At 39.7% G+C, this 27,954-nt stretch overlaps 1 protein-coding gene across 9 annotated transcripts in view; it reads right to left on the bottom strand.

Moving 5' to 3' along the window:
* Positions 1-27,954, bottom strand: part of LOC132836584 (ryanodine receptor 1-like) — a 402,705-nt gene that overhangs the window by 159,680 nt on the left and 215,071 nt on the right. For all 9 annotated transcript variants that reach the window (XM_060855950.1, XM_060855954.1, XM_060855953.1 and 6 more), the window contains exons 43-55: positions 26,091-26,226; positions 24,720-24,906; positions 22,889-22,997; positions 19,983-20,103; positions 17,651-17,820; positions 15,172-15,392; positions 13,948-14,038; positions 12,424-12,564; positions 11,328-11,491; positions 8,985-9,063; positions 5,868-5,957; positions 5,589-5,732; positions 2,063-2,140 (exon numbers count right to left, since the gene is read on the bottom strand). In XM_060855950.1, coding sequence (XP_060711933.1) covers positions 2,063-2,140; positions 5,589-5,732; positions 5,868-5,957; positions 8,985-9,063; positions 11,328-11,491; positions 12,424-12,564; positions 13,948-14,038; positions 15,172-15,392; positions 17,651-17,820; positions 19,983-20,103; positions 22,889-22,997; positions 24,720-24,906; positions 26,091-26,226 — 1,731 coding nt within the window. The remainder of the gene's footprint in view (positions 1-2,062; positions 2,141-5,588; positions 5,733-5,867; positions 5,958-8,984; positions 9,064-11,327; positions 11,492-12,423; positions 12,565-13,947; positions 14,039-15,171; positions 15,393-17,650; positions 17,821-19,982; positions 20,104-22,888; positions 22,998-24,719; positions 24,907-26,090; positions 26,227-27,954) is intronic.

The following is a 27,954-nucleotide window of genomic DNA, read 5'->3' as shown; positions in this document are numbered from 1 at the left end:
ACAGGGTATAAATTTAAGTTTAGGAATAAGTGGTGAGAGAGGATCTGAAGAAACTGTTTTTTCACTCAGAGGGTTGTAGAAATATGGAACATGCTCTCAAGGTGGTAGAGGCAGGTACTCTCACAACATTGGAGAAGTATCTGGATGAGCACTTAAAATGCGAGGGCATAGTAGGTTATAAACCAAGTGTAAGTAAATAGAATTAATACAGTTTGGTGTTTATTGGTCAGCATTGACATGAGCTGAAGGGCCTGTTTCTATGCTATATGACTTTAGGTAACAGAGTTGGGGAGATTAGAAAAGAAAATTTCATGCAGAGGGTCATCAGGGTCTGGAACTCACAGTCTGAAAGATAGTATAGGCAGAAATCGACAACATATTTAAAAAGTGTCTGTGTACACATTTGACATCCCACAACCTCCAGGGATATGGACCAAGTGCTGGAAGACATGATTAAGTTGGGTGATTCATTTCCTGGCTGGTCCAGACACAAGGTAAAAACAATGACTGCAGATGCTAGAAATGGGGAGAGCCACCTTATGTGCTGTAAAATTTTCTACATTTTCTAAATATTCTAATCCTCCAATAGGGAGGAATATGCAGGAACTGAAGAAAGGGCAGGTAGGGATAGTATGTGAATTACTCTTTAGGAGGTTCAGCATGTACACAATGAGATGGATGACTATCTATGTTATCATGATTTTAATACCTCTGATAAAATGCAAGAAAATTGGTGAGTTTTAGCGCCAATGGTAATTCATAGTGGCTAGTTAAATGAACCAGGCTGCCTTCAATACAGTCATAGCCTGCTTATCAGCTACTGCATCACATTTATTTTGAAAGTTGTGTGGTTCTTATACACCCTGCACTTCCAGGGCAGTCTCCTGTTGCTGCACTGACAGAAACAGGAAAAGCCTGCAGCCTCCATGCTGTCAACTCCACACCAGCTCTGACTTTTCTCAGTGCTGGAAGGCTTTGCATCTTTAAAGTGTTTCCATTAGCCAGCAGTCAGGAGGAGCAAACTCACCATCCACCAGTAGAAGCATCTGGAGACCCCAACCATTTTCATAGGCGGCCATTACTAACAACCTTTGGTGAGTGGCTCACTCTTTTAGATCAGTTTGCTGATTACAAAGAAACAGGTCAGATAGTCCCAAGCTGGGACAGGTTAATTAAGATAATAATAAATACTCCTAAATCTCATGAAGATCATTTAAGAATCTTTTTCTTGAGTCGCCTACAGCGATTCTTTCAAGAACCAATAGTTTGATCACACAACATCAAATCCACAATATTATGGAGAGCATGAACCATACACTGAGATTTGAAGGAGGTCATGAGGTTGCTGCCCACTTCTACCACAAACATTAAGACATTCATCAAATGAGAAAAACCTGGAAATGATCGAGGAGGCTTCAGTTGGTGTAACATTATTGTTTTGATTCTGCCACCATCGTGGAGAAAGGAATTGAAGTCCCTATCTTTTCTTAACCACAAGTCTCTTTGCAGGTCTGCCCTGGAATTCAGTATTCACATTTTACATCCCAGCCCAGGCCATTACATAATCTGCCTGTCTGAACTTCAACAAAAATACCTGGATGTGTTTTTAAATTTCTCACTAATATTCATAAATGCATAATAAAATTAAGGCGACTTGACCAGTGGCAAACATAAAAGGTATCTGGTAGTTCTTTTTAATGTTATTGAGTCATTACCATTTTTTGATAACATGAGTGACCACAGGGAAATGTCACACAATTTCCTCTGTATTTATAATTCTGTTTATACTATGAAGATTCACAATGCATATCAAACTAAGTAATATTCACCTGAATTAACAAATCAATCGACAGGACAAATTGTTTGATATGATGCAAGACTCCAAGAATTTTCACCTTCACCTTGTAATTTCAATGTACAATGTATTGTCAAATTAACACTACTTGAGTAAATTGTCTGTGACCACTAAAAACAGCAGTTTCCACGCAGATGTGAAATCACACTGAAATATTACCCTGCAGAGCTGTAAATCGTTTGAGCGAAAACAATATATATTCTCTACCTGCAATTCACGAGACAATGTCATGTTCAGCAGCTCAGGGGGCTGTGGATTGTATCCATGACTAGGATCATAGACCATCTGCATGAGAAATTCATATTGTGAAACAATATTATGGAACTATGACAAAAATAAAATAATTTGTCAAAGCGTAAAAAATCATTATCGTAAAGCGACTGCTTGCTTTGTCATTTCAAAGTTCAATAAGATTTCACCATGTATGTTTTAAAATTCTTCACAACAGCCTCATGATTTACACAATTCTCAAGAAGCAATGACTAAGCCAAAAAGAGTATGCTTGTAAAAATGGCATTTTCCCTTTTAAAACAAAAATGTTTGTTAAAGTTTCAGTTAGGCCAATTATTTCTTATAATAGAATATTAGACTACAGAAGAGGCCCTTCAGCAAAAAAACCCTGCTCCCTACTCTAGTTCCACTTCTCTGCGCTAGTCTCATAGCCTTGAATGTTATGGCATTACAAATGTTCACCTAAGTACTAATTTAAAGGTAATGAAGTTACCCGCCTCAACTATCCTCCCAGTCAGTGCATTCCAGAACCCCACCACCAACTGATTGAAAAGATTTTTTTCCTCAAATCCTAAAGCTTCTGACTTTGACTTTAAAAGTGTGCCTCCTCATTACTGACCCTTTGACCAGGGTCAATTTAGCTCAGTTGGCTGGATGGCTGATCTGCAATGCAGAGTTAATGCCAACAGCATGGGTTCAATTCCTGCACAAGTGGAGATTACCATGAAGGTTTCTCCTTCTCAAACTCACCCCTCACCTGATGCATGGTGACTCTCAGGTTAAAGAACCACTAGCTGTCTCTCACTCTATAATGACATTCCTGAAGAAGGGCTTTTGTCCGAAACATCGATTTTCCTGTTCCTCGGATACTGCCTAACCTGCCGTGCTTTTCCAGCACCACTCTAATCTTGACTCTAATCTCCAATACACACTTCCCCCAAAAATGACAGAACAGCTCATGGGGGTTCTGTTTATGTGATGGTTATTTTACCTTTGACTAAGCAGGAACAGTTGCTTTGTATCTGCTCTCTCCTTGCCCTTGTAATTTTATATACCTCAAATCAAGTCCCCCTCAAACTTCTCTGTTCCAAAGAAGACAACATGATCTAATTTCTCTTCATAGCTGCAATGTTTTTACCCAGGCAACATACTGGTGAATTTCCTCTGCACTCCCTTCAGAACAAGCACATCTTTCCTATAGGACGCCAGCTACGGTTTAACCAGAGTTCAGTACAGCTCCAACATAACCTCCGTGCTCTTATAATCTACCATGACTGATAACAGCTGACACCCTGTATGGCTTCTTAACTACTCTCTTAACATGTTCAGTCACCTTCATGTATCCATAGACATGCACCCCAAGATTCCTCTGTCCCTCTGAGCTTGCTTGTGTCTGCCATTGAATATTTTCTTGTCTTCTTCCAAAGCGCATCACTAGACATTTATTGGGATTTAATTCCACCTGCCTGTCTGCCAATCCATTTATACTCTCCTGAAACTTAAGATTCCTCCATACTGTTAATCACCTGGCTAATCTTTGTCATCTGCAAACTTACTGATCATTCTCACCCTCTACTACATTCTTATCTATATAATTTATGAATATCATAAATAATAATGGGCCCAGCGCTGACCTCTGTGAAATGCCACTGTACACTGGGCTCCAGTCACACCAACCTTTTACCACCACCCTCTGTCTCCTGTCACTAGCTAATTTCGGATCCAACTTGCCAATCTACCCAGGATCCAACAAGCTTTTACCTCTTTTATAAGTTTCCCATATGGGACTTTGTAGAATCCATGTAAAGTACATTAATACATCAACCGCCCTACCTTCATCCAAACACTTGGTCATCTCTACAAAAAGTACAATCAAACTGGTTAGGCATGACCTCCCTTTGACAAAGCCAAACTGACTATTTCTGATTGAACTTGGCCTCTCTAAAACGGAGATTTTCTCCTTCACTATTTTCTCCAATAGTTTCCCTATTACACATATATTATTAATCACACAACATCAGGTTATAGTCCAACAGGTTTAATTGGAAGCACACTAGCTAGTACACCCCAGTCCAACACCGGCACCTCCAAATCATGACAACCTAGTCCCACCTGTCGGCACCTGGCCCATACCCCTCCAAACCCTTCCTATTCATATACCCATCCAGATGCCTCTTAAATGTTGCAATTGTACTAGCCTCCACCACTTCCCCTGGCAGCTCATTGTACTCTCTCTCTTTGTGAAAAGGTTACCCTGTAGGTCTCTTTTATATCATTCCCCTCTCACCCTAAATCTATACCCTCTAGTTCTGGACTCCCCGACCCCAGGGAAAAGACTTTGTCTATTTATCCTATCCATGCTCCTCATGTTTTTGTAAACCTCCATAAGGTCACCTTCCTAGACAATGATTACAGGGTAGCCTAAGAGTTCTTTACGGTAATAGCGCGGCTTGACAGAGTCTAGGTAGAGAAAGTGTTCCCACTTGTTCAAACGTGAGGGCTATAAATTTAACGTAATCAAAAATAGAGTCATAGATTCGTTGGCTGAGCTGGTGTGCTTTTCTGCGGACATTTCATAGCCTCGCTGGGTAAAGTGTTGGTGGTCTGGCCTGTCTGGTATTTGTGTGTTTTTGTTTTTTAGTACTTCTAGTCATATAACATTAAAAAGACTGAGAAAATGAACTGACAATGTCACATAGCGAGGCGACGAAACATCTATAAAAAAACACACTGGCTCGGCGAACGAATCTATGACCTTGTCCACAACCCGAGCTACAAATCTTTTCTAAACCCCGAATCAAAAGTAAATCTAATAAGGAATTCTGGAGGAATGTCTTTACTCATTACCACATAGAAGGGTTAAAGATTGAGGGGAGTAACATTTCAAGGAAACTAGCACTGGAAAAATAAAGGATCTAAAAGGACATATTGATAAGAGTAAGGCAAAGCAAAGTAGAAGGCTCATGTGGAGCATGAACACTAAAGGCTGTTTCTATGGTGAAAATTCTATGTTTACTCAGCCATTCTTGATGTTGAGTGGCAACTATTTTAGCTGAACAAACTCCACCAACAGGTTACAGCGGACAAATTAGCAGGAAACTTGCCACCAGGATAGATGAACACTAATTGGCCACCAAAAGACCATGACCCACTATCACTAGTTTTTATTCTTACAGACAAAGAGTGACACCACTTTGACTGGGACAACACACACACCCTAGGACAGGTGAAACAAACTCCACACAAGAATTCTTAGAGGCCTGGCATTCTAACCAGAACTCCATCAATAAACACATCGATTTATATCCTATCTACTTTCCCTTGAAAAAAAGAACCAGAAATGACGTCATCCACCTTAAGAAATCAAGACCTATAAATAGAGAGCCGGGCCCGGAAACTCTCACCGATGATGGTACCTAGTATAGTGACGAAACATCTGAAAACAAACCTTCCAGCTCAGCGAACTAATTTACATACTTCGATTACTGAAATCTTTACTTACCTGGGCGGATTGTGAAATCTTGCGGGTTTTCTTCTCTCCTTTCTCACTCTTTTCCACTCCCTCGCCTGCTTTTTCAATCGTCCATTCCCAGGCAATCATAGCTTTTAGAGATTCTTTAATTGGCCATCTATATATTTCCCTGTCCTAGAGACATGTTAATTGTTAATAGCTGTAAGGTGTAAAGTGCCTTTAAAATTAAATCTTGTACATGGTAGTAGGTATTAACTGTGGGTATATTGATAAAGTATTTTATCCAGATTCAAACAGTAATGCCTATACCTTTTCAGAGAATGTTTTATACGGTCTTAACCATGGATGGGTCTGGGCTTCTTCATCAATCGTTTCACCATAACTCCAGTTATTTTGTATCTGCAATGAAAAATAAACTTCATGTAAAATTTGATCTTAAAATTTATTGTAGATTTAAGACTTATTTATACAGAGACACAATTTCCTTCGCACTTTTTACTGGCCTGAGAACAACAAGTACTGGCAATTATTTGTACTTTTGATTTTGGGTACTATTTTTTTGATTGCCTCTAAATAACTTCCTCAGTTCCACCAGAAGACATTAGGACAAGATTTAAGCACTCAGGAAGCAAGTGAGAGAAAACAGCATTTCTGCTTGTAAATGTTAGCAGGGGATCTGGTAGATTTCATCTGGTGGTCCTCGTTTTCAAACAGCTGATCAGCTGTTCACCTGATTTGAGCAGTAAGTGGGAAACAGCAACAAGCAAGATCGAGAAGAGACAGTCGGCAGCAGGAATTCTTTTCTTTATCCTTTCACAGGATGTCAGAATCACTGGCAAGGCAAGCATTTGTTTATTCCTCATTGTCTTAAACTGAATGATTCCTTCAGCCATTTAAGAGGGGAATTAGGAGTCAACAGTATTGCTGTTTGGAGTTGTATGTCAGCCAGATTGTGCAAGGACAGCAAAGTTCCTTTTCCACAGGATATTAATGAACAATATGTTTGTGTATGAGTCAGTGATAGTTTCACGGTCATCATCAGTGAAATTATAGTGTCAGATTTCAGATTTTATGAATTGCATTTATATTCCACAAGCTGTCATGGTGGGATTTGAATCCAAGTCCAGTGACATTCCCACTACACCACCTTCACCCTAATGAGGGGGCTGTTTGGAAATCTTGAGTACATGATGGGGAGGGGTTTGGAAGTGGCAGATGGATATTTAGAGATGGTAGAATTCCACGCCATTACTACTCTGAGTAAAGAACCTACCTCTGACATCTGTCCTAAATCTATCACCCCTCAATGTAAAGCTACGTTCCCTCATGCTAGCCATCACCATCCGAGAAAAAAGGCTCTCACTGTCCACCCTATCTAATCCTCTGATAATCATGCATGCCTCTATTAAGTCACCTCTTAACCTTCTTCTCTCTAATGAAAACAGCCTTAAGTCCCTCAGCCTTTCCTCATGAGACCTTTCCTCCATACCAGGCAGCATCCTGGTAAATCTCCTCTGCACCCTTTCCAATGCTTCCACATCCTTCCTATAATGCACTGACCAGAACTGTAAGTAATACTCCAAGTGTGGCTGCACCAAAGTTTTGTACAGCTGCAACATGACCTCATGGCTCTGAAATTCAATCCCTCTACCAATAAAAGCTAACAGACCGTATGCCTTCTTAACAACCCTATCAACCTGGGTGGCAACTTTCAGTGATCTATGCACATGGACACCGTGATCTCTCTACTCATCCACACTGCCAAGAGTCTTACCATTAGCCCAGTACTCTGTATTCCCACTACTCCTTCCAAAGTGAATCATCTCACACTTTTCCACATTAAACTCCATTTGTCACTTCTCAGCCCAGTCCTGCAGGTTATCTATGTCCATCTGTAACCCGCAACATCCTTCCGCACTGTCCACAATCCTACCGACTTTACAGTCATCCGCAAATTTATTATCCCAACAAGGAAGAGTTGGAGCAGGATCCCTCCGACAAAGCATTTAATTAATGTCTTTGCAGATTCATTAACAGCCTGTCCCCAATAATTTGTAGTAAATTTTCAGTGAGATGGCCAAACAGCAGCTGTCGAAGTTGCACCAAGTGCATGGAAGCAAGCTCATCTCTCAGAATTGGGAAGAGATTCAAAAAGGTATATAAAAAATTGTCTTTCCACGTTTGAAAGGCATATCCTTTTGTAGCTAACGTTTCAATATATGTGAGAGGAGATGTCAGAATTCAGAATTTTGTCAGTACATGGGCCCTCAACCATCTGGCATCAGTTGGGCTTTGGAGCAGTGGGCATGACTCAAGGTGAGCACCAAGAAGTGCTGGAAGCCTTTGGAGGTGAACAATGGCCTACAATACACTCAGGCTGAGGAAGATGTCAGTTAAAAGAGAGGTGCTATTGCTACATGAAAAGTATAATAATATAATAGTAATGAAAACTATTATAATTTATTCAAATAATAAATGGGAGTCTTACTTGGAACAAGAATATCACCTCATCCCATTTTCAAACATCATTACGAATAGATGTATGAAAGATTATTTGTTCCAAAAGATCTTGTTCATTATCAAACAGTTTAAAACATGTTCTGAAGGTATTTTGATCTCTTGGACTGCATGCATCTTTAGTGAATGTGTGTTCCCTCAGAAACACCTTGTGTCTTTCTGCTCCTGTGCAAGTGTACTACTTCTGTATGACAGTTTTGATTGAAAATAATAGCCTTGCAATTTGGTAATTATTGCCTGCTGGAGCAGAGAGATAAATAGTGTAGACATCCCACAAAGTCTTTGATGCTGTGAACTGAAAATAAAGAACAGTCATATCTCCCTTGACTTATCTTTTGCAGAAGGCAGACATAAGGGAGCAAATTTTAATTCAAAGGAGCTTTGATCGTCACTGTACTTATTGCTGTGCATGCCTTGAAAATGTTGGAAGAAAGTCTGAATTATAAGCGTTAATCAAAAGATTGGAACAAAAGTTATGAGTGTTCTATATTGGTTTGATTACAACACAGTGAAATCAGGTTATTCAAAGGGGATACATTCCCAGAAAAACTTGTCATTTTGGCAAACGGTGTTGATGGCAGACTACGCTTTCTAAGTATGAGACACACGGACATTTTCTGAGGGGCAAGTTTTTGAAAAAATGTTTCCTTTTAAGTTACAGGTAACTGAAACTCAGACTTGCGCTGTATGGAAATGTATACAGTTCAGTTTTGCATGTACTGTATAGGTAAATTTGCAAAGGGCAGACAGCCAACAATGGGATTTAACAATGTCACAAAACAACCCACCTAAACTGTTGCTCTGCATGGATTAGAGATTTTACAGTTCCAAAATCTGGTTGAAGCCGGTTAGCACAGTGAAAGGCAACATATTTCAATGCAAAAGCTGAAAGCAGTAGAAATATCATACCTTCTCAAAAGCCCACTTGTCATGTGTATACTCTGCATACTTGTTGATAATAGAGTCCAGCTTTTCAGGAATTATGACACTGTAAAAATAATCAAATAGTTTGACTCACAAAACAAGTTTAAAAAAAAATCTATTGCTCCTCTCGCTCTATATAAAATCCCTACCTATACCAATGGTCAAACCTGACTTTGCTATCCCAGTGGATTCAGTCAAGGTCTCCCTACTATAGCAAAGATGTTGTTAAACTTGAAAGGGTTCAAGAAAGATTTACAAGAATGTTGCTGGGATTGGAAGGTTCGAGCTAATAGGGAGAGGCTGAAAAGATTGGGGCTTTTTTCCTTGGAGTGTCAGAGGCCGAGAGATGCCCAGATAGAGGTTTAAAGTCATTTTCCTACATGGATATGATGAATAGTCAAGGTCTTTTTCTGCAAAGATGGGAGTACAAAACTAGAGGGCATAGGTTTAAGGTGAGAGGAAAAGATTTAAAACTTCTTCATGCAGAGGGTGGTGTGTGTATGGAATGAGCTGCCGGAGGAAGTGGTGGAGGCTGGACAATTACATTTAAAAGACATCTGGATGTACATGATTAGGAAAGGTTCAAAGGGGTATGGGCCAAATGCTGGCAAATGGGACACGATGCATTTAGGAAATTTGATCGGTATGGATAAATTGAGGATAGCTGGTTGGCGTGGATGAGTTGAACCAAAGGGTCTGTTTCCATGCTGTATGACTAAGGTCAAAGTTACACTTCCTTGCATTCCTTAACATCTATTTCTCAGATCCTTTTGCTACCAGGCATCCTCCTACAGCTATTGTTGGGAGAAACTGCATTTTTAAGCTGCTAATTGCCAATTTGTTAGCCTTCCATTCAAGATGATTATATTGCTGATGCTGATTTATTCAATCATCCTTTTGCACCCTTTCATTTTTCAATAAAACTTAGTAGTTTCCTACCCCTACTATTTCCCCCAGTACGTTCCAATTTTTTTGCTCTATTAAGTCTAAAGGGTCCAAACGTATATGTCTGCTTCACCACACCTAGATTGAATGGGATCATGGCTAATACCATTGGGCTTTCTCTGGCAAAAGATCCATAACTCCTGTTTTACTTGGTAGCACCTTTGATCATCTTACATGTATTTCTTGAAACATCTGTATATTATTCATCTATCAGCTAATATCACTAAATCAGAACTGTTATCTAGTATTGCGTGGGATTTGCATGGGCAAATTAGCTTCCACATTTTCCTACATGTCACAACAAAAATAACACTGGCTTTCACGTTGGATAGTGAACCTCACTGTCACCCTCACTACCCTCCCCGACCCTCTTCAAAAACTATCCTTGGCTCCTAAATCATTTAATTTCTGTTCTTTACTTTCAAATCCTTGAGCAAGTTTAGTTTTCCCTCATATCCATGCAGGTCTTTTCCTCAACTCCAAGTCTTGTTTACTCTATTGCTTGGTCATATTAATTTATCTTAGTGCCAAGTTCCCCAAAGTATCAAACATTATTTGTGCAAAGGTTCCTTCATGATATCTTGCCACAGCACATCTCTGTAACCTCTTCCACACGTACAATCCTTCCAAAAGGCTCTCTAATGTAAGTGACTGATCTGAGGGGTGGGAGAGCAAGAAAGGGAGAGAGAGAGAGACAGAGAGAGAGAGAGAGAGAGAGAAAAGAAAGAGAATGAAGAAAGAAAGAGAGAAAGAAAGAAAGAGAGAGAAAGAAGGAGAGAGAGAAGGAGAGAGAGAAAGAGAGAGAGAGAAAGAAAGAAAGAAAGACTGCCTCTTTTGGTGCTATTTTAGATAAAAATACCTAGGTACAAATCTTGGATACAAAAGAAGGATAAAAAGTCATTGCATAGAAAAAGACTTCTGAAAGGAAGAAAAACTATCTGAACCAAACTAGAAGAACACAGGTGGTTCTCCTTTAACAATTTTTTTTCTCTTCAGGCACCATGGCATGCGTGACCATGGACTTTGTTGGATTAGTCCATGATTAGGCTTGGTAAAGTACTGCAGTGGTTTTCTATTGTGTTTTATAGGATGGCTGATCACAAATTTTCCCATGTGCCATTAGATCTGTTAGAAGGAATTACAGGCTGATGAACCACCCACTTAGCCATACTATGAACAAATGGTGTATGTCCAACAAGTGGGACTTGAACCCGGAACAACTGGCCCAGAGCTGATAGTGCTCTCCACTGTGCCACAGGACTTACAATAAATAGATACCTATTTTATATGATTTGAAACACAGATTAAACTCAAAGACATCAGAAAAACTAGCAGTTCACAGAGATCGAAGTCAGCTGAGAAAAAAGTTAAAATAATTCATACTTCATTGTGTCGACAGGTTTTGGGTCAAAGTTGCCTTCTGCATCCACTGAAGCTTTTTTCTCGACTTTGGAGGAATAGCTGGCATCAACATAATCTGGTGGCAGTGCACCAGCTATTGCACACAGACACTGCATCACGGCCTTGAATAAGTCAGTATCATATTTCTGCAAAACACATGCAATCTCATTAAATCTCTATTTCTACCAGATGTTAACTCATGCAATAAATTCCTCAAAAAACAAACAAAAACAGATGTACTTATTTAGATTTTACTGCCACTTATGTATAACTCTTTTCAAGATCACTGAACACTTCAAAGCACTTCACAAATAATTTATTGTAAGAAGCATTTTTTGAAATTTATTCATCATTTTTAGGTAGGAATCATGGTAGCTAATTTGTCTTCATTAAACTCCCGCAAACAGCATTGTGATCATGCCTTTTGTTTAAGAAAATTGATTGAGGGATAAATATTGGCGAGGGTGTTGGGAAGAACATTCTTCTTTGCCTTCACATTACTGCTGTAGGATCTTGAATATTCATTCAAGCAGATAGATAGGGTCTCAGTTTAACATCAATGCTCCCTCAATACAGCACTGGATTGTCAGTCGTGAATTTTATGCTCAATCCCTTGAACTGGGAACTATGTGACTCAGAGGGGACCACGCTGTTGCCACCTCAGCCATGGCTGCTTATACAAGTCACATAACTGAATCTCAATTTAATTTCAGATTTTATTAATTGAATTTAAATTTCACCAGCCGCCAGAAGAATTTGAATCTGTGTTCCCTGGATAATATTCGGGCCCTCTGGCTCGCTAGTCCATTGGTATTACCACAATGCCATCTCCCCATTTGGCTCCTTTCAATCCATAACCTATTGAATGATCTGATTTCAATTGAAACAATGATTGAGGTTTTGGCATTCAAATTGAAACCTGAGGAACACAGCGTTTTGCTCATCGACATAAGTTTGCTCCACACTACATACTTCATTCTGATGTACAAACATTTTTACCTTGGTTTAAATAAATATCTGTGAACAATTCAACCTTTTATATTATGATTTTTCCATGTATCAGCCCTTCCCAGTATACCTTTTGTGACACTGACTCAAAAATTCCCCAGAAGAGTTTACGAGTTAGGTGGAGTTCTTCCTCAGATGTCACTCCATAATTTGCCCATCCGGATGGAAGACAGTAGTATTTCCAACATCTGTCATAATGATTTGTTAGCAACTAGAGTGGGATAAACACAAGATAGCCTTTACTTAGCAAAATGAAGAGACAACTGCCACTAACTGTAGGTAGTGGTAATAAGTTACTGTTGAACATACAATAGCTGTTTAAATTTTTATTTGAAGGATCTCTTTACACATGAGCAATCATGGACTGCTGGCAATATTTTAAAACACTGTAATAAGTATCTTATGTAAAGTATGTTTAATAAAGCTCTTAAAGGTAACAGTGAGACACGAAGGAGGGTGTATCTCCTTCTCACTGCATAGCCAATCTACCCTTGGCATGTACACAATGGGAGCAAGTAACTGGAACAGATGCAGAAAATGCTAAGAGTGCAGGGCTAGAAGGTGGCCTGTGAAGCACAATAAATATTACAGGGGCATGGGGAGAGCACAGCACAGATAAAGCAGAAGCCCACAGAGAGGAGGAGTGGCAGAGAGCACCGGAGGTGGTGGAGTGGAAACCTGATGTCAGGAGCAGGAGCAGGAGCAAAAAGAGATCCCTAAAGGAGAAGGAAATGGCAGGAGCCTAAGTGGCAGAGTACATCTCCAGCTGTTATTCACTTACTTACTTTTGATTACAGCACCTGGATGGTTGCCAAGCTGTAAGGCCGTCCATACACTGCAGATGCCTTGGAAGGTGTCTGCAGGCCTCCAGGGATTCATGGGTTCCAATTTGAGAATCACTGCTCGAGACCATAAGCCAATCTCGACAGTTATGAGAACCCAGTGTTCAAGAAAGATCAGAAAGCTATTTCACAATACTTTTTTTTCACAAGAAGATTAATTAAAACGTAAGTATTTTACTGGTAGTTAGCAATGCCTCATTCCAATTCTGCTTCCCTACAGATTTGTAGCGTCTTTGGAGAGGAAACAAAATTGCACATTATGCATGGGGCCATTTTCCATGCAAGTGATACCTACTCAGCTTATAAAAATGTAAATTATTGCAGGAGCCTGTTTTCATATAACAGATAATTAATTATCTGGCTTTGTGTTTTGATGTAGGGAACCTTGCTGTTTATGCTTTTACAGAAACTAATGGTTGGTAAATCAAGCACAACAATGCCTGAAATTTCGACAGGTTCGCCTTGCAGATAAGGCTCCCTACCAGGAGCACAAAGCCATAAAATTATCATTAGATACTAAACATCTGCTACAAAATCTGCATTCCCTCTTACCTGGAACATAAATAACAAACAAAACAAATCTGTGCATAGACAGAACTTTTAAGGGTTTATCAGTAATACTCAACAAAGGAAGTCATTTTTAGTAAAATATCATTTAAAATTTGGTTTAACAAATCAAGTCATGAATTTGTCAGCACATCTCCACAAGCATATTCAATAAAAACAGAGAGAATACACAAGCACAAACTAACCTTTAATGGCATCCTGGCATATTCATTTAATATCGGTACATCAAATACCAGTCGACGAAGTAAGTGTTGTAGCATTGATGGCCTGAGGTAGCTGTAACAACAGGAAAAAACTGTCAAACTTAACTAATTAGATTAGATTAGATTCCCTACTGTGTGGAAACAGGCCCTTCGGCCCAACAAGTCTACGCCAACCTTCCGAAGAGTAACCCATCCAGACCCATTTCCCTGCATTTACCCTGACTAATGCATCTAAAACTATGAGCAATTTAGCATGGCCAATTCACCTAACCTGCACTTCTTTGGATTGTGAGGAAACCCATGCAGACATGGGGAGAACATGCAAACTCCACACAGTCACCTGAGGCAGGAATCAAACCCAAGTCCCTGTGAGACAGCAGTGCTAACCACTGAGCCATCGTGCCACCCAAATTCTGGATAGATACTTCTATTAAAAATGAATCAGAAGAGTCAAACACTTGGTCATTGTGATCTGTGCTAGCTGCTAGAATTTAGAAGTTCCCCTACAAATCAATGAAGCACACAATTTTGTTGAACCTGTTCTCCAAAGCACTGAATATATTCACTGGTGTGCTGCCAGGAAATACAGTGGTAATTCACCAAGATGGTGGGAAGAAATTTCTCTCCCACTCAGAACAGTAGAATCAGCAGTAAAGCATTTTCCTATACAGATTAAGTGTAAATAGGTGGAATGCAGAGCATGCATGAATATTTAAGGAATTTTTTTTGAAAAATCATTTGAGAGATGTAAGTTTTGCTGTCTAGGCCAGCATTTATGGTCATTTCCTAACCATATTACTGTAGGTCTGGAGTCACATGTCATACAGACCAGGTAAGGACGGCAGATTTCCCTCCCTATAGGACATTAGTGAACTAGATGAGTTTTGCTGACAATCAACCATCTGCTGTGGCGGGATTCGAATCCAGGTCCCCAGACCATTACCTAGGTCTCGAGATGAATAATCTAGCAATAATACTACTAGACCATTGCCTGTACATAAAGCAAATTGTTTAAATTAAATGACATGGCACTGGCTCATGGTAGATTTTGTATTTGTCTACCTGCAAAGGAGTCTGAATAAAAACTGGAGGGAAAAAGAATGATTCAGTTTTGAGTGCAATTTACATCTGGATGCCCAACTGTGGCCAAAGTTGAAACTCTACCCGTTTATTGCTTTTATACAGATTTCACAATGACACGCTTACCTGCACAATGCCATGAGGCATGCTTCAATCACATCTCTTTGTGCCTTTGTTAGGGAACGGCCCCTGGACAGCCGGTAAATGGTGTGCAGCATAGAATCAATCATAATGGCTCGATGTTCCGTTCCAGCAAACAGTGGTGCACATTTAGTTATCAGAGGAAGGACCGCAGTACAAAGGTAGCGGTTCAAAGCGAGTGCCATCTCAGTGGTACTGAAAGCAACCTGAGAAGGCAATTGGAGAAACGCATCATATACACTGCATAGTAATCAGACTCCTTACTGTGCACAGTGGGATCATGACAACTGTGAATGGTTGGCCGATTAACATGATTCACAACCCAAAATGTAAATGCCAACCAAAATCTGACTGAAACATATCAGACCAAAAAGATGGAAAAAGAAAGATCCAGTTAGTCAACCAAGTCTCTCCGAGCCTCATGATACTTGGAAGCTCCTACTCAGCATCAGCATGTACTATCCTAGGAGAGCTATGAGCAGCAGAAAAAAAAGTCTAGGTGTAAAGAGAAACAAAAAATAAACTCAGAAAATGCCTGTTACTTCCAGAGGCAGCTGAATTCAGTCAAGGAGATGATACTTACTGTTCTAACTTTGATGCTTCAGCTGTCAAATTACTTGAGCTGAAAATGTTTTGCTGCAAAAGCGCAGCAGGTCTGGCAGCATCCAAGGAACAGGAGATTCGACGTTTCGGGTATAAGCCCTTCTTCAGACTCATTCCTGAAGAAGGGATTATGCCCGAACGTCGAATCTCCTGTTCCTTGGATGCTGCCTGACCTGCTGCGCTTTTGCAGCAAAACATTTTCAGCTCTGATCTCCAGCATCTGCAGATATCACTTTCTCCTGTCAAATTACTTACCTTATATACTCGAGTAATAGATGATCCTGTGTAGGAATCAACTTCCAACCTTTGGCCCAAAATTCTTTAGTTTCCTATACATAGTTTGCATAAGCCATTCCTCAATTTTGGCCAGTAAATCCTTTATTTTCCTTATACCAAATGTTGGCTTTGGGAGCAAGGTTGGTGGCAACAGTTTAGTGCATATTTATTAGGATTGTTGTTTTATCATTTAAATATCAGAAAAATTGGTAGATAAATTTGAGACAGCTGGTCGCTACTGACTTCCATCATGGCCATCAATCAATGTCAGTGTCAATATCGGGAGATCAGCAGTTTCAAAAACCAGGAATGGAGTACAACCCTTCAAAAGGGTTTTCTGATGAAGAATCGCCAGACTTGAAACTTAACTCTATTTTCTTCCCACAGATGCTACTTGACCTGCTGAGTATTGCAAGTAATTTCTATTTTTTGTTTCAGACGTCCAGCATCTCAGCTCTTTGCTTTATTTTACGACAAAGGAATACTTGTATCAAAAAGCTGACCCTTTGCTTTTCAGAAAAAGCTGTTCTCAAAATCTTGTCTTTCACATGAGTCTAAGCAGTAACTTTTATGGGATTAGAACTCTGCCCCAGCTAAGAACTGGTCAGGTCCTCTTTTGAAGGCTTGTAGTGAGTCAGCACGCACACAGAATATATTCTGGAAGTTCACTATTCTCTTGGAAAAGAAGAACAGCCAACTAGCCAATTGCTGGGCAATTTAAAAGCACAATTCCTACTTCTCTCTGATCTGGCAAATTGAAATGCTCTATCAATAAGTCTGCAATCTCTTTCATTCTTTTATTTGCTTCTGTCAAATCATATGTTGGTGCTCAAAGTAGTACAAGCTCTTTTTGCCTATCTGAGAAGCTAGGCATGAAATCTTACACCGGGACATCTCTGAGGAGGTACTCATCAGTTCCGGGCACTATAGACGCTGTTATGAACCAGTACTGAATTGTGGCAGATTTATGGCCAAGATCACTCTACTTTCCCAACTAAATGAAGGCCACATGGACATTGGAAGGCAAGAGACACAAAGAAAAAGCTTCAAAAGATTCTGCCATCTGGAAGCTGAGTCTGATTACCCCAGAAATCATCACAGTTCCAGACTTCAATAATCCACTGGTTACATAATTCTATGAAGAACTTTCAGGAACAACTGTACCATTCAATTAAAGAAAACAGCAAGTGCTCCAGAAATGCAACAGATCTGGCTGCATCTTTGGAGAGACAAACAGAAATAATGTTTTGAGTCCAATTTATCTATTTCTCTCTCCACAGACACTGTCAGATCTTGAGTTTCTCTAACACATGCTGTTTATATTTCAGCAACCACAATTTTTGCTTTGATTTCACGTATAGTGACTTCCAACAAGCCACCCACCATCTTATTTACCTGTAGTAAACTTTTCATGTGGATTTGCACCAGTGAAACTGCTGATAAAGTTTTGTTCGAACATGAAAATAAGTTGCACAACTAAACGTGGTGGTTGTGTGATAAACATTCGCTTGGAACTGCAATTTGACTTGAGGATAATTTTGAGTGAACTTTCTTGAAAATAAGCCTTTAAAATTACACTACTTACGGTATCCAAGGATGCAGCAGCTCTCATATCAGGTAAGAAGCCAACCTCCAGTACATGAAGGAGAAAATCCTGATTTTCTATCCCGTAGACTCGATCCAGGAACAGCACCATGGGAGCCTTATGGTCAGGAACAAAGCTGGCTGACATTTTAGGTTCAACAAGGTTCCCATCTGGAAATCACAAACAATACAAAGAAGTGAATAATCAAGAACAGAGTTTCAGTATGACAATAAAAAGTAATTTTGCATTATATCTTTTTCATAATAATTTCGTAAGGGCAACTAGAGACAAACAATAGATGCTGGCCAGCTAGCGACACCCACATCCCACAAATGAATACATTTTTAAAAAAAAGTATTTCAGTTTGTATACGGAGACCAAAAGAAAAATTGTGCGTTACATTCTGAAAAAAACTCCAATCAAGTAAAATTGCTTCAGTCTCTAGGATAAGCAACTCAGCTCTACTGGTATTATTGTGTTTGATCAAGAGAATGCAAGTTTGTAAAAGAGTTTGTTTTTTAAGATAGCCATAAACACTATGGTGCGAAGTACGTGGAGATGGCGGGGAAGAGAGTGGTATCATACCAAAAGGAATTACTTCGGGCTTATCCTTGCAGACCATTTATCCATCGAGGGTGAATAATGACTGGACTATTCACAAAAAAAAATCTGGAGGCTTCTTTGTAGAAGAGGCAGCATGTGACAAGATGCCTTTCAAGGATGACTAACTGCCTTGAGCTCAGGGACCTTTCAGTTTACAGCATAATCGGTTGGCTGTTGGTTCATTTCTTCAGTTTCATGGTTTCAATGGTTTCATCATTGTTGTACATTTTCAAAAGACAATGGGTGCAGTTGGTGGAAGTCAGTCATCTTCATCTCTGCTGGAATTTCGCTGTGTAGTGTCACTCTCACCTGCAACTCCTTCCCTTGCTTACTTTCACCGACTCCAACCCCTGACACAATTAATCCTGCAAGCCATCTGTGCTGTCCACTCACTCGCCTGGGAGATCTCCTCACCTGCACCACAAGTACTGACTATGCCACCCACTTTCACTTCCTAACATCCTCCCTCTCATTCACTTCCTTACTAACTTCCTCCCTTTCATTTACTTCCTTACTAACTTCCTCTCTCTCAGTTCAAGAGGAAAGCAGCACAGAACAGAACTGAAAAAGTCAGCAATGCTGATAGACTGCCTGAAATGCAGCTCCTCACCCCCTCTGTAGGGAGCACCCTGACTCCTGAGTGCCCCAAATAGCTAACCTACATCAAAGACTCTGTACTTGTATTGTGTGCTACCCTTAATTTGCTGTGCTGGGAACTTTGGATTGAAAGTTACTTCCTTTGAATTGACTAAGGACTCCTGACAACCATGACCAGCTTCTTATGCCAACTGGCACAGATATAAAGCACAACTGTGGGCATGGTAGCTCTAGCTGAGGGAGCAAAATGCAAAAAGGCAATATTGAGTACTAAGATAGCAAGCAAACAGGGTGTAGCCCAGTCCAGCCTGTGATCAGCGAGAATGTCCAAAGACCACGGTGTCCTTGCTGCACCATTACAATGATAGTTGCTGTTGTGGCCCAAACTGCAGCAGTGAATGTAAAAAACTGTTGTAAGTCAAGTAGAGATGTGGCATGAGGGTTATTACAGGATAGCAGGTGCCGGATGCCAACATCTCTGGATGTGAGGTGCATGTAGCTGGTGCCCATGATGCATGTTTGGAAATGTTGGTGCCTGGCATTGAACACCAAGGTCTTTTGGACTAAGTTGAATTTCCACATTGAAAATTCTTTACATCTAACTTGTTTGGTGTACTAGGTCAGATAGAAAGCTAAACATTAATGAAGTGTTTAACAATCCCTTTAATTGACAATTTGCTGTTGCCTTGCAAGAAACTCACGTCTCTGCTTGTCAAACGCATAAAAGATACAGCAAATGGCTCTCAATTGCAAAGTCACACTCACTGGACTTCTTGCACGATTATGCCCACAAAACTCACCCCCTAACAAGATTCTTCCCAAAAACATTCAAGTCCTTTGTGGACATCAGCTAATTATTTACTTCCTTTCACAACTAACAGGATAGTGATGCTACAGCACATTACTTCCTTTATCAGAGGCACTTTTATTTAAATTTTTTGTTTAGTCATATCCCAGCTGTCTAAAGAACAAAACAAAAATATTATCAGGTCAAAAATCTGCCTTGAGCACTGCAGTTTGCCAATCGTACCAAACATATCTACCACCCACTCTGCTACAATAGGATTCGGGCTTGCAATCCAGATCAAAGCTAACATTTCAATAAGCACCAGCGTTGGCTACGTAACTTTACCTTTTCCAAAAGCAGGTATCTGTAGAGGCAAACTGATAACACCAACCAAATCTTCAATAGGAACCAGGGATCGCAGGATTGCCCGAATTCGCAATGCTTCACCTTTTCCAGCCTGGATCAGCTGTTGCAAAAATAAAATAAACAATAGTAGTACAAACTGGACAAACAGGAGACTGGAAGAACACAGCATCGGGAGGTGGAGAAGTCAATGTTTCGGGTATTAACCCTTCTTCGGGACTTGATGTCCTTTTGTCTCTCAAGTTGTATGAACTGGTTTGCTATATAAAGCAACACTTCACAAGAAGCCAGCATGTATGAGCACGTATGAAATCAGTTGTATATTTGAACTAAATGTTGATTTTACTCATTCTTTGAAAAATCCGTCTTTACAATGTTATCTAATGAGCAATATTTGATATCATCTTGTATCATGACAACTTTGAAATATTTGTGGTCAGATTAAACTTTTGCTTTAACACATAAGCTTGTTTAAAAAAAACAAAGACTGCAAGATAACATAACTTCCACGAATGGAACCCACCCAATGCCAAAAGACTGCCTGTGTAAACCTCTGGAATGATACACCTTGCTTCAAAAAACAAGACTCCAAAGGGCAGAGTTGAAAAGCAATCTGATTACCTCCCCTCAGCAGCAAAACAGGCTCAGCGTATTATATTGCACTCTGGATATGAATTGAAAGATATGTTTACCTTTCCAAGTACATATAAAACCAGGGATTAAAAATCAACTGCAACCACTAGCCTCTGCATGTTAGGGTGTGTATTAGTATCCTGTGAGGGTTAAAACTTGAAGATAGCACCCCTTCACTGCACGTATGAAGGAAAAGGTACTTTCTCTCATCAGGAGTGCTGTAAGCCAGCCACAACTGAAAGGAAATAAAAAAAATCCACCAAACCTGAAAAGCCAAGAATCTCAAAATTAACTACTCAATGCATCAGTTCTACCACTGCCACTCAACATAACAGCTATAATGTTCCATTATCTACTACTTACCGAATCATGAGATTGATATTTTTAAAAAATATTTTTGGGACTTTCCTGTCATTTCTAATCTGATGGTATTATGTTATTAACTCAAGAAAGCCTGGTTAAATTGAGTCCTTTCAAAACATAAGGTCATGTGGTTTGGGAGACAGGTGTCCACCACAAAAGGAATCCTTTTTAATTAACCTAGTTGTGATTAACCGAAGGTGCAGGTGAATAAAGAGGTGTTAGTTGATTCCTTCTCACCCAAGGGAATAACAGCTTAGGGCATCACGTTTGGAACTGAAAGAACTTAGGGAACTTCATCCAGGGACTGGGTGTAACATTAGCCAAAAATAAAAAAAAATGTTAATTTAAATATTTGTCAATAAGTCAACAGCATAGCTGAACTAATATGAATATCAGCATTTACTCTTTCACCATTTTATGTGTCTCAAATTTACCAAGATAGTACAAGTGCAAGGTCTACTGTTTGGCTCCTTCATCTCAATGTGTCGTTTAAAGGAAAAACAGCAGCTTGTTTTCTTTGGTAAAAGTGTAACATCCCAAAACGGCTAATAGCTGCTTGCATGAAGATATGCAACTTTAAAACATGTGTGGAAAGGAACGACTGCTCTCATGTATTAGCAGAAAGTTTGAGTTTTATGAAAAATGATGAGTTGCTATATGTCAAACATTTTATTGTCACTTTACCCTATATTTTCATTGGAATGTAGAGTCTCTGAGATGCAACAAAAAAAAACATGTGAATCAGAGATCTTGCCTCCACATATATTGATTCTGATTTTCTTAGAGGTTGGATTTGTAGATGTCACATGTTCAGGAAGTAGCAGACCACTTAAAGAGGAAGCTTCCTGCATTTGAATCACATTTTGCTTTCCACATTATCTTTAATCCAGAGGCCACAGAGCACATCTGTCTCTGTGAATTTATTTTTGAGAGGCAAGGGGCCCCTGTAGATATGGTCCCAGGTGGAGCGGGGAGGAGAATCAAGCAGCTGTTTGGATTGCAAAGCGAAAGAAGAATGGGCTAAAAAGGTGCACAGAGAATAGTTGACAGGATTTCAGTGGATTTAAGTTGTTTTAAATGAATGAGTTTCTTTTTTAAGTAGTCATGACATCAACAGACAAACAATTGTGGGCGGAGGTTTGTCCATGGTGGAGACGGGGCAAACTGATACAGGGTACGGACAGGGGTGGCATGAAAGAGAGAGAAGATTTTGCACTAAGTTGGCACAGGGATTATAAAGGGCCAGAGTACCATGTACAAGGCCACAAGTTGGTATAGGGGTTTGAGAAGTCATGGCAGGATGGTGATATGGGAAAAGGGTGATATATTGGGAATGAGGGGTTATGGAGGGTTTATAAGCAGAGGTTGGTATTTGGCGGGGGGACAGTACTGGCACAGGGAGGCTGCCTATAGTCGCACAGACGCATTCAGGGATACATTAATGTTGATCTAGATAATGAATTACATAGTATTAGCAATAATTTAGTCGACTGTCCATACAGTAATTTCATTTAACTCAGCCTTGAACATACAATGATCCAGCCTCCACTGCTCCTGGAGAAGAGAATTTCACAAACAACCCGCTGAGAGAAAAAAAAATTCTCCTCAACTTGGTCTTAAATGTGGAACTCCTTATTTTTAAACTGTGCCTCTTAATCCCCTCTAGAAGGGGAGGCAACTTTGCCACATCCACCACATCAATATTGCTCAGCAACCTGCATGTGATGATAATATATTTTTCAAAGTAAACTGTCACTTTTAACTTTGACAGATGTTTTCAAAATTTTCATAAAGTACAGATTTGGAAAATACTGATCACAACATGTTCAGAAGGGTGGTCCAACTTAAAAATCAGCAGTTGATTCATTCATCTGCATTGGGTGATCACTTACATGCATCTCTGGAGCACATCGGCCCAACAGATCAATCAGTGCGGAGTAGAAAGACATGATGGCATTACCCAGATGGACACGATTTTCTTCATGGACTTCTTCACTAAACCTACAAGAGATTTTTAAAAATTCATGGTCAACAATAACATTATTTAGTTACACACGTTTTTCTTTGCTTACCTATAGGTTTTACTCTATTACAAAGTTGATATCACAGCCATTTTGCTCTGCCTGATTCAGATAGGATTGTCAACATTATCATCACTTTTTGCTGTAATATAGTCATAGAGTCAGAGAGATGTACAGCACGGAAACAGACCATTTGGTTCAACCTGTCCATGCCAACCAGATATCCCAACCCAATCTAGTTCCACCTGCCAGCACCTGGCACATATCCTTCCAAAACTTTCCTTGTTTCACAATCAGACTGATTGTTGAGGATAAATTGTGTTTGATGTGAAATGACAATAGCTTCTTTTTAAAAAACCAAATCTCATCAAATATCTGGCTGAAGTGAATATAATGCAAGTGAAATTAGACTTGAGCAGTAGTGTAAAACCGATGTTAGCAAATTATTTTAATCTGCACTAATATCTAATAGGTTAATTATACTCTGAATGACACTGCAACGAACGCATCTCCAAACACTTCCAGATTCTGTTCCCATTTGCATGTGCTCAAAGCTATGAAGGGAAGATGATAGTGGTGGGAATGAGTAATCCAGAAGCCCAAGCTAATGCTCTGGGCGTAAGGGGTCAAATTCCACCAGGCAGTGGATAGAATTTAAATATCTGGAATTGAAAGCTTTTGCCAGTAAAGGTGATCATGAAACTGCTATTGGTTATCATCTAAAAAAAAACCCACTATGGAAGGAAATCTGCCATCCTTTATTGATCTGACATACATGTGACTACAAACAAAGGAATGTGGTTGACCTTGAACTGCTGTCAAAGACAATTAGGGATGGGCGACAAATGTTAGGCATTGCTCAGGAAAGAAACAGACCAGAGGTGGGGAGGGCAAAAGCAACAGAGGACACAACCCAAATTTCAGGTTGCCTTTCAATTGCACAATATGTTCCATGTCAGCAATCACTATTGTGTGAACAAGCAATTGGTCTGCAACACCAACCAGAAGTGGCAGCTTTTGTTTTGATCTAAATAGGAAAACACAAAGCTGCAGATAGATGACATAGTCCTTTATGACACAGAAGCAGCCCATTCAGCCTACGATAGTCTTATGCTGGCCATCCATGGAATGATCCAGTCAATGCCACTCCTCTACTCAATCCCTGTGGCCATCTAATTATGTTTCCTAAACTGCCCTTCTAACTTTTGAAATCATTCATCGTCTCAATGTTCACTGGCAATGATTTCCAGGTCATTACCACTCACTGTGTTAAAACGTTCTTCCTCATATCCCCCTGAAATCCTTGTCCAATATCATAAATCTGTTTCCCCATAATTCCTGTAACATCAGCACATGGGAACAGCTTTTCCCCAGTTTTAATCTTCTATCACTCATCAAATTACAGGGTCAAAGACAACACTGAGGTAGTGAATGGGTTTGGTTTGGCCTCAGATAATTGCCAGTGAGAGGACTACGTTCCAGAATCAAACTACTAGCTACGTGAGAAAACTTTCTCGCACATTACATCGCAAATATGAATGTCAGAGAAGCTTGAGGGGACAAATTCCCTACTCCTGCTCTAATTTCATGCAGAAATTAGGCTTCCAAATTTTTGACCACAAAGATTTTTGGACTTGGGAGTCTTGCAAGAGACAGAAATAACATTTATATCATATTGATTGTACTTAATTTATTTCCTTACAATTCCCGTCTACGATCTTTCTTGACTGTTGGTCCATCACGGGCAGGATCCTCAGAAATCTTGATGGCGTCCTCAATGGCTCCTAGTAAGCCACTCCCACCTTCGCCCCTGAGGGCTGGTCCAAAGCATTCAGGGCGACGGATCAATAAACGCACAACAACATTGGCATTTTCTTCTACACTTTCTCCTGCAATCATACAGAAAACATTGTACAGGCAGGTGGGTGGCTACTACTAAAGAAAGAAGCATCTAATTCAACCTTTTCAATCACTTTGCCTTAAAAATATCTAGTAGTAATTTACTAATGAAAGATTTATTTTTGAATCATGAAATATTTCTCATTAATTGTAGTCACATTTTCTACTGTTTTTTTCTTTGTGACAGATAATATTTCTATAGATTATAATTAATACATTTCAGATAAGAGCTATGTCACAATAATGAGGAGTTCAGAAAGAGTTGATAGGAGAACTATTCCTGCGGAGTTAGCGTTATGACCTGGTATCAATCTCTGGGGTGGCATGGTGGTTCAGTGGTGAACACTGCTGCCTCACAGCACCAGGGACCCAGCTTTGATTCCAGCCACGGGTGACTGTCTGTGTGGAGTTTGCACATTCTCCCCGTGTCTGTGTGGATTTTCTCCAGGTTTCCTCCCACAATCCAAAGATGTGCAGGTTAGGTGAATTGGCCATGCTAAATTGTCTACAGTGTTCAGGGAGGTATAGATCAGGTGCATTAGTCAGGGGCTAAATGTAGGGGAATGGGTCTGGGTAGGTTACTCTTTGGAGGGTCAATGTGGACTTGTTGGGCCGAAGGGCCTATTGACACGCTGTAGGGATTATATTCAATTCTATCCTACCTTTTCCCTGTTTCCCTACACATTGATTATTCGAACAGAAACATTTAATGCTTTCTTGAATGCCTCAATTGAACTTTCCTTCATCACATCTCTCAGCAGTGCATTCCAGACTAAAACTACTAGCTACATGAGAAAGATTTCTCACACATCACATTTGTGTTTTTTTTGCAAACCATTTTCAAACTCAGCCCTCTTGGTCTTAATCTTTTTATGAGTAAGAACAGCTTCTCCCTGTCTACTTGGTCCAACACCTCATCATTTTAAAAACTTCTATCAAATCTCCTTTTAGGGCCCTCTGCTCCAGGGTGAAAAGTCCCAGTTCTCCAATTGATGACTTCATCATTCTTGGTTGACAACTTCAATAACTTGATCACACCCATATATCTATATAATCTGTGCTTGTGCCAACATTGTGAAATTCAATGTATTATATATGATGCCTGACTCTAGAAATATATTGAAATGGGTATTTAATTATCTTTTACTGATGTTTGCTAAATTGGTCTATTTACCATTAACGAATACAGCAAACCGCAAAAAGTCCAGATAACGCTCTCCTCCAACAGGGTTCCATCCAATATCTGGATATCCTTTTGTCAGAAGCATTGGGCAGCTTTGCAGTCCACATCCTGCCAGGTATGTCACCACCTAAAATTGGAAATAAATGACAAAAGCCAAGAGATTGACTTTTAAAAATTACTATGCTAAAGAAAACAGGATGTCATTTAAAGTGGAGTTTGTGCTTGTGATGCCAAAGATGGCACAGAACACACACACATCCAGATGGTCCTCATGACATCAGCTAGCTATGATTGCATATCAGTCACCAGTATGCGTCTGAGTGCACCCAGATAACCTCAGTCCCCACATCCAATTGGACCAGTTCAGAAAAAAAGTGATGTTCAAATGCTCCAGCATGATTACATTTCCATTTAGTATTGAAAATATGTGATTTGCAGCATCAATCTTGCATATTTGCAGCAATCACCTCTAGCCTGTTGTTGCAGCAATATATCAAAGCTTTTGTCTTTTGAAAGCTTACACGCATTAAAAATGGGAGAGTACGCTCCAAGATATCATTGCCATGGTTCTAAAGAGTTTAAGAAAACACATGGAAAACCACACTTGAGAAAAGACTGCATTGTGACCTCATGGGGCAACACATGAATTTTAATTCATGCGTCTGCTACAAGTGCAGGTATAACTGAATGATCTTGGTTGCCCTACACTGTGATTTCATGGACAGCACTATCTTCATGGCAGGCAGATCCAGTTCCTTCATTTTGCCGTGATGTAGCACTGCACCACTGTGTTTCTGCACATGCAGAATCATTGCGCTACCTAATGGTGACTTTGCCAATATGTCAGCTTTGCTGTTTATATTGCATAGTATGCAAATTTCAATGTAAAAATTACAAACTGTCAAACGCTTGATTGTGTAACATTTCAGTTTATGACTCATTTTCCAGTTTTATTTTGTTACTTTTACACATTCATCTACAAATAGAAGCAAAGTACTATGATGCTGGAATTCAGGCATTAAAAAAAAGTCTGGAAGTACTAAACAGATCTGGCAGTATTTTCTTCAGATCTAAATTGGTCCCAAAACATTAACTCTGTTTCTCTTTCCACAGATGCTGAGTATCTCGAACCTAAGCAATGTGTTTGCATGCAATCAACCCTGCCTTTAGATACATTTAATTATTTTTACTGTATTCAACTCCTACAGAAAAAAACTCAATTCCCTGTCAGATCCTCAGTGCACCTCAAGCCTTTAGTTGGTTATAATAGAATAAAATTTTGCATCTTTACACTCCCAACAAGTAAGGAATAATTTTGGAAATTCAATGCATTTTTCTGATCATTGCTGAGTATAAAATTATGCATATTCTCTCTAGCTTTAATTAAGCTGGAGACAATGGTGTAGTTGCAATGTCATTGGACCATACGTCCAGAGGCCTAGGCTAATACCTGGTGACACAGGTTCAAATGCTACCACAGTAATTGGCCGAATTTCAATTTAATTAACAAATTTAGATTGCAAATTGGTTCAGTAATCATGACAATGAAATTACGATGTTTCACAAAATTATTATATTACAAAAAAATCATGACAATGATTATCTGTGAGAACCCTCCAGTTCACGTATGCTGCTTAGGTAAGGAAAACCTTGCCTTGTCTGGCCTTCATATTCAAAGTTTGGGAGAAGATTTGTAGCTCGAGTGCTCGTTGTTGTGGTTCTGTTCGCCGAGCTGGTAGTTTTTGTTGCAAACGTTTTGTCCCCTTTCTAGGTGACATCCTCAGTGCTTGGGAGCCTCCTGTGAAATGGAGGCCTTCATATGCCTCCAATCCCCTTGCAATGTGATTGACTCTTA

The sequence above is a fragment of the Hemiscyllium ocellatum genome, chromosome 47 (assembly GCF_020745735.1).
Source record: "Hemiscyllium ocellatum isolate sHemOce1 chromosome 47, sHemOce1.pat.X.cur, whole genome shotgun sequence".
Lineage (NCBI taxonomy): Eukaryota > Metazoa > Chordata > Chondrichthyes > Orectolobiformes > Hemiscylliidae > Hemiscyllium > Hemiscyllium ocellatum.
This window is presented reverse-complemented; position numbering and strand designations above follow the sequence as displayed.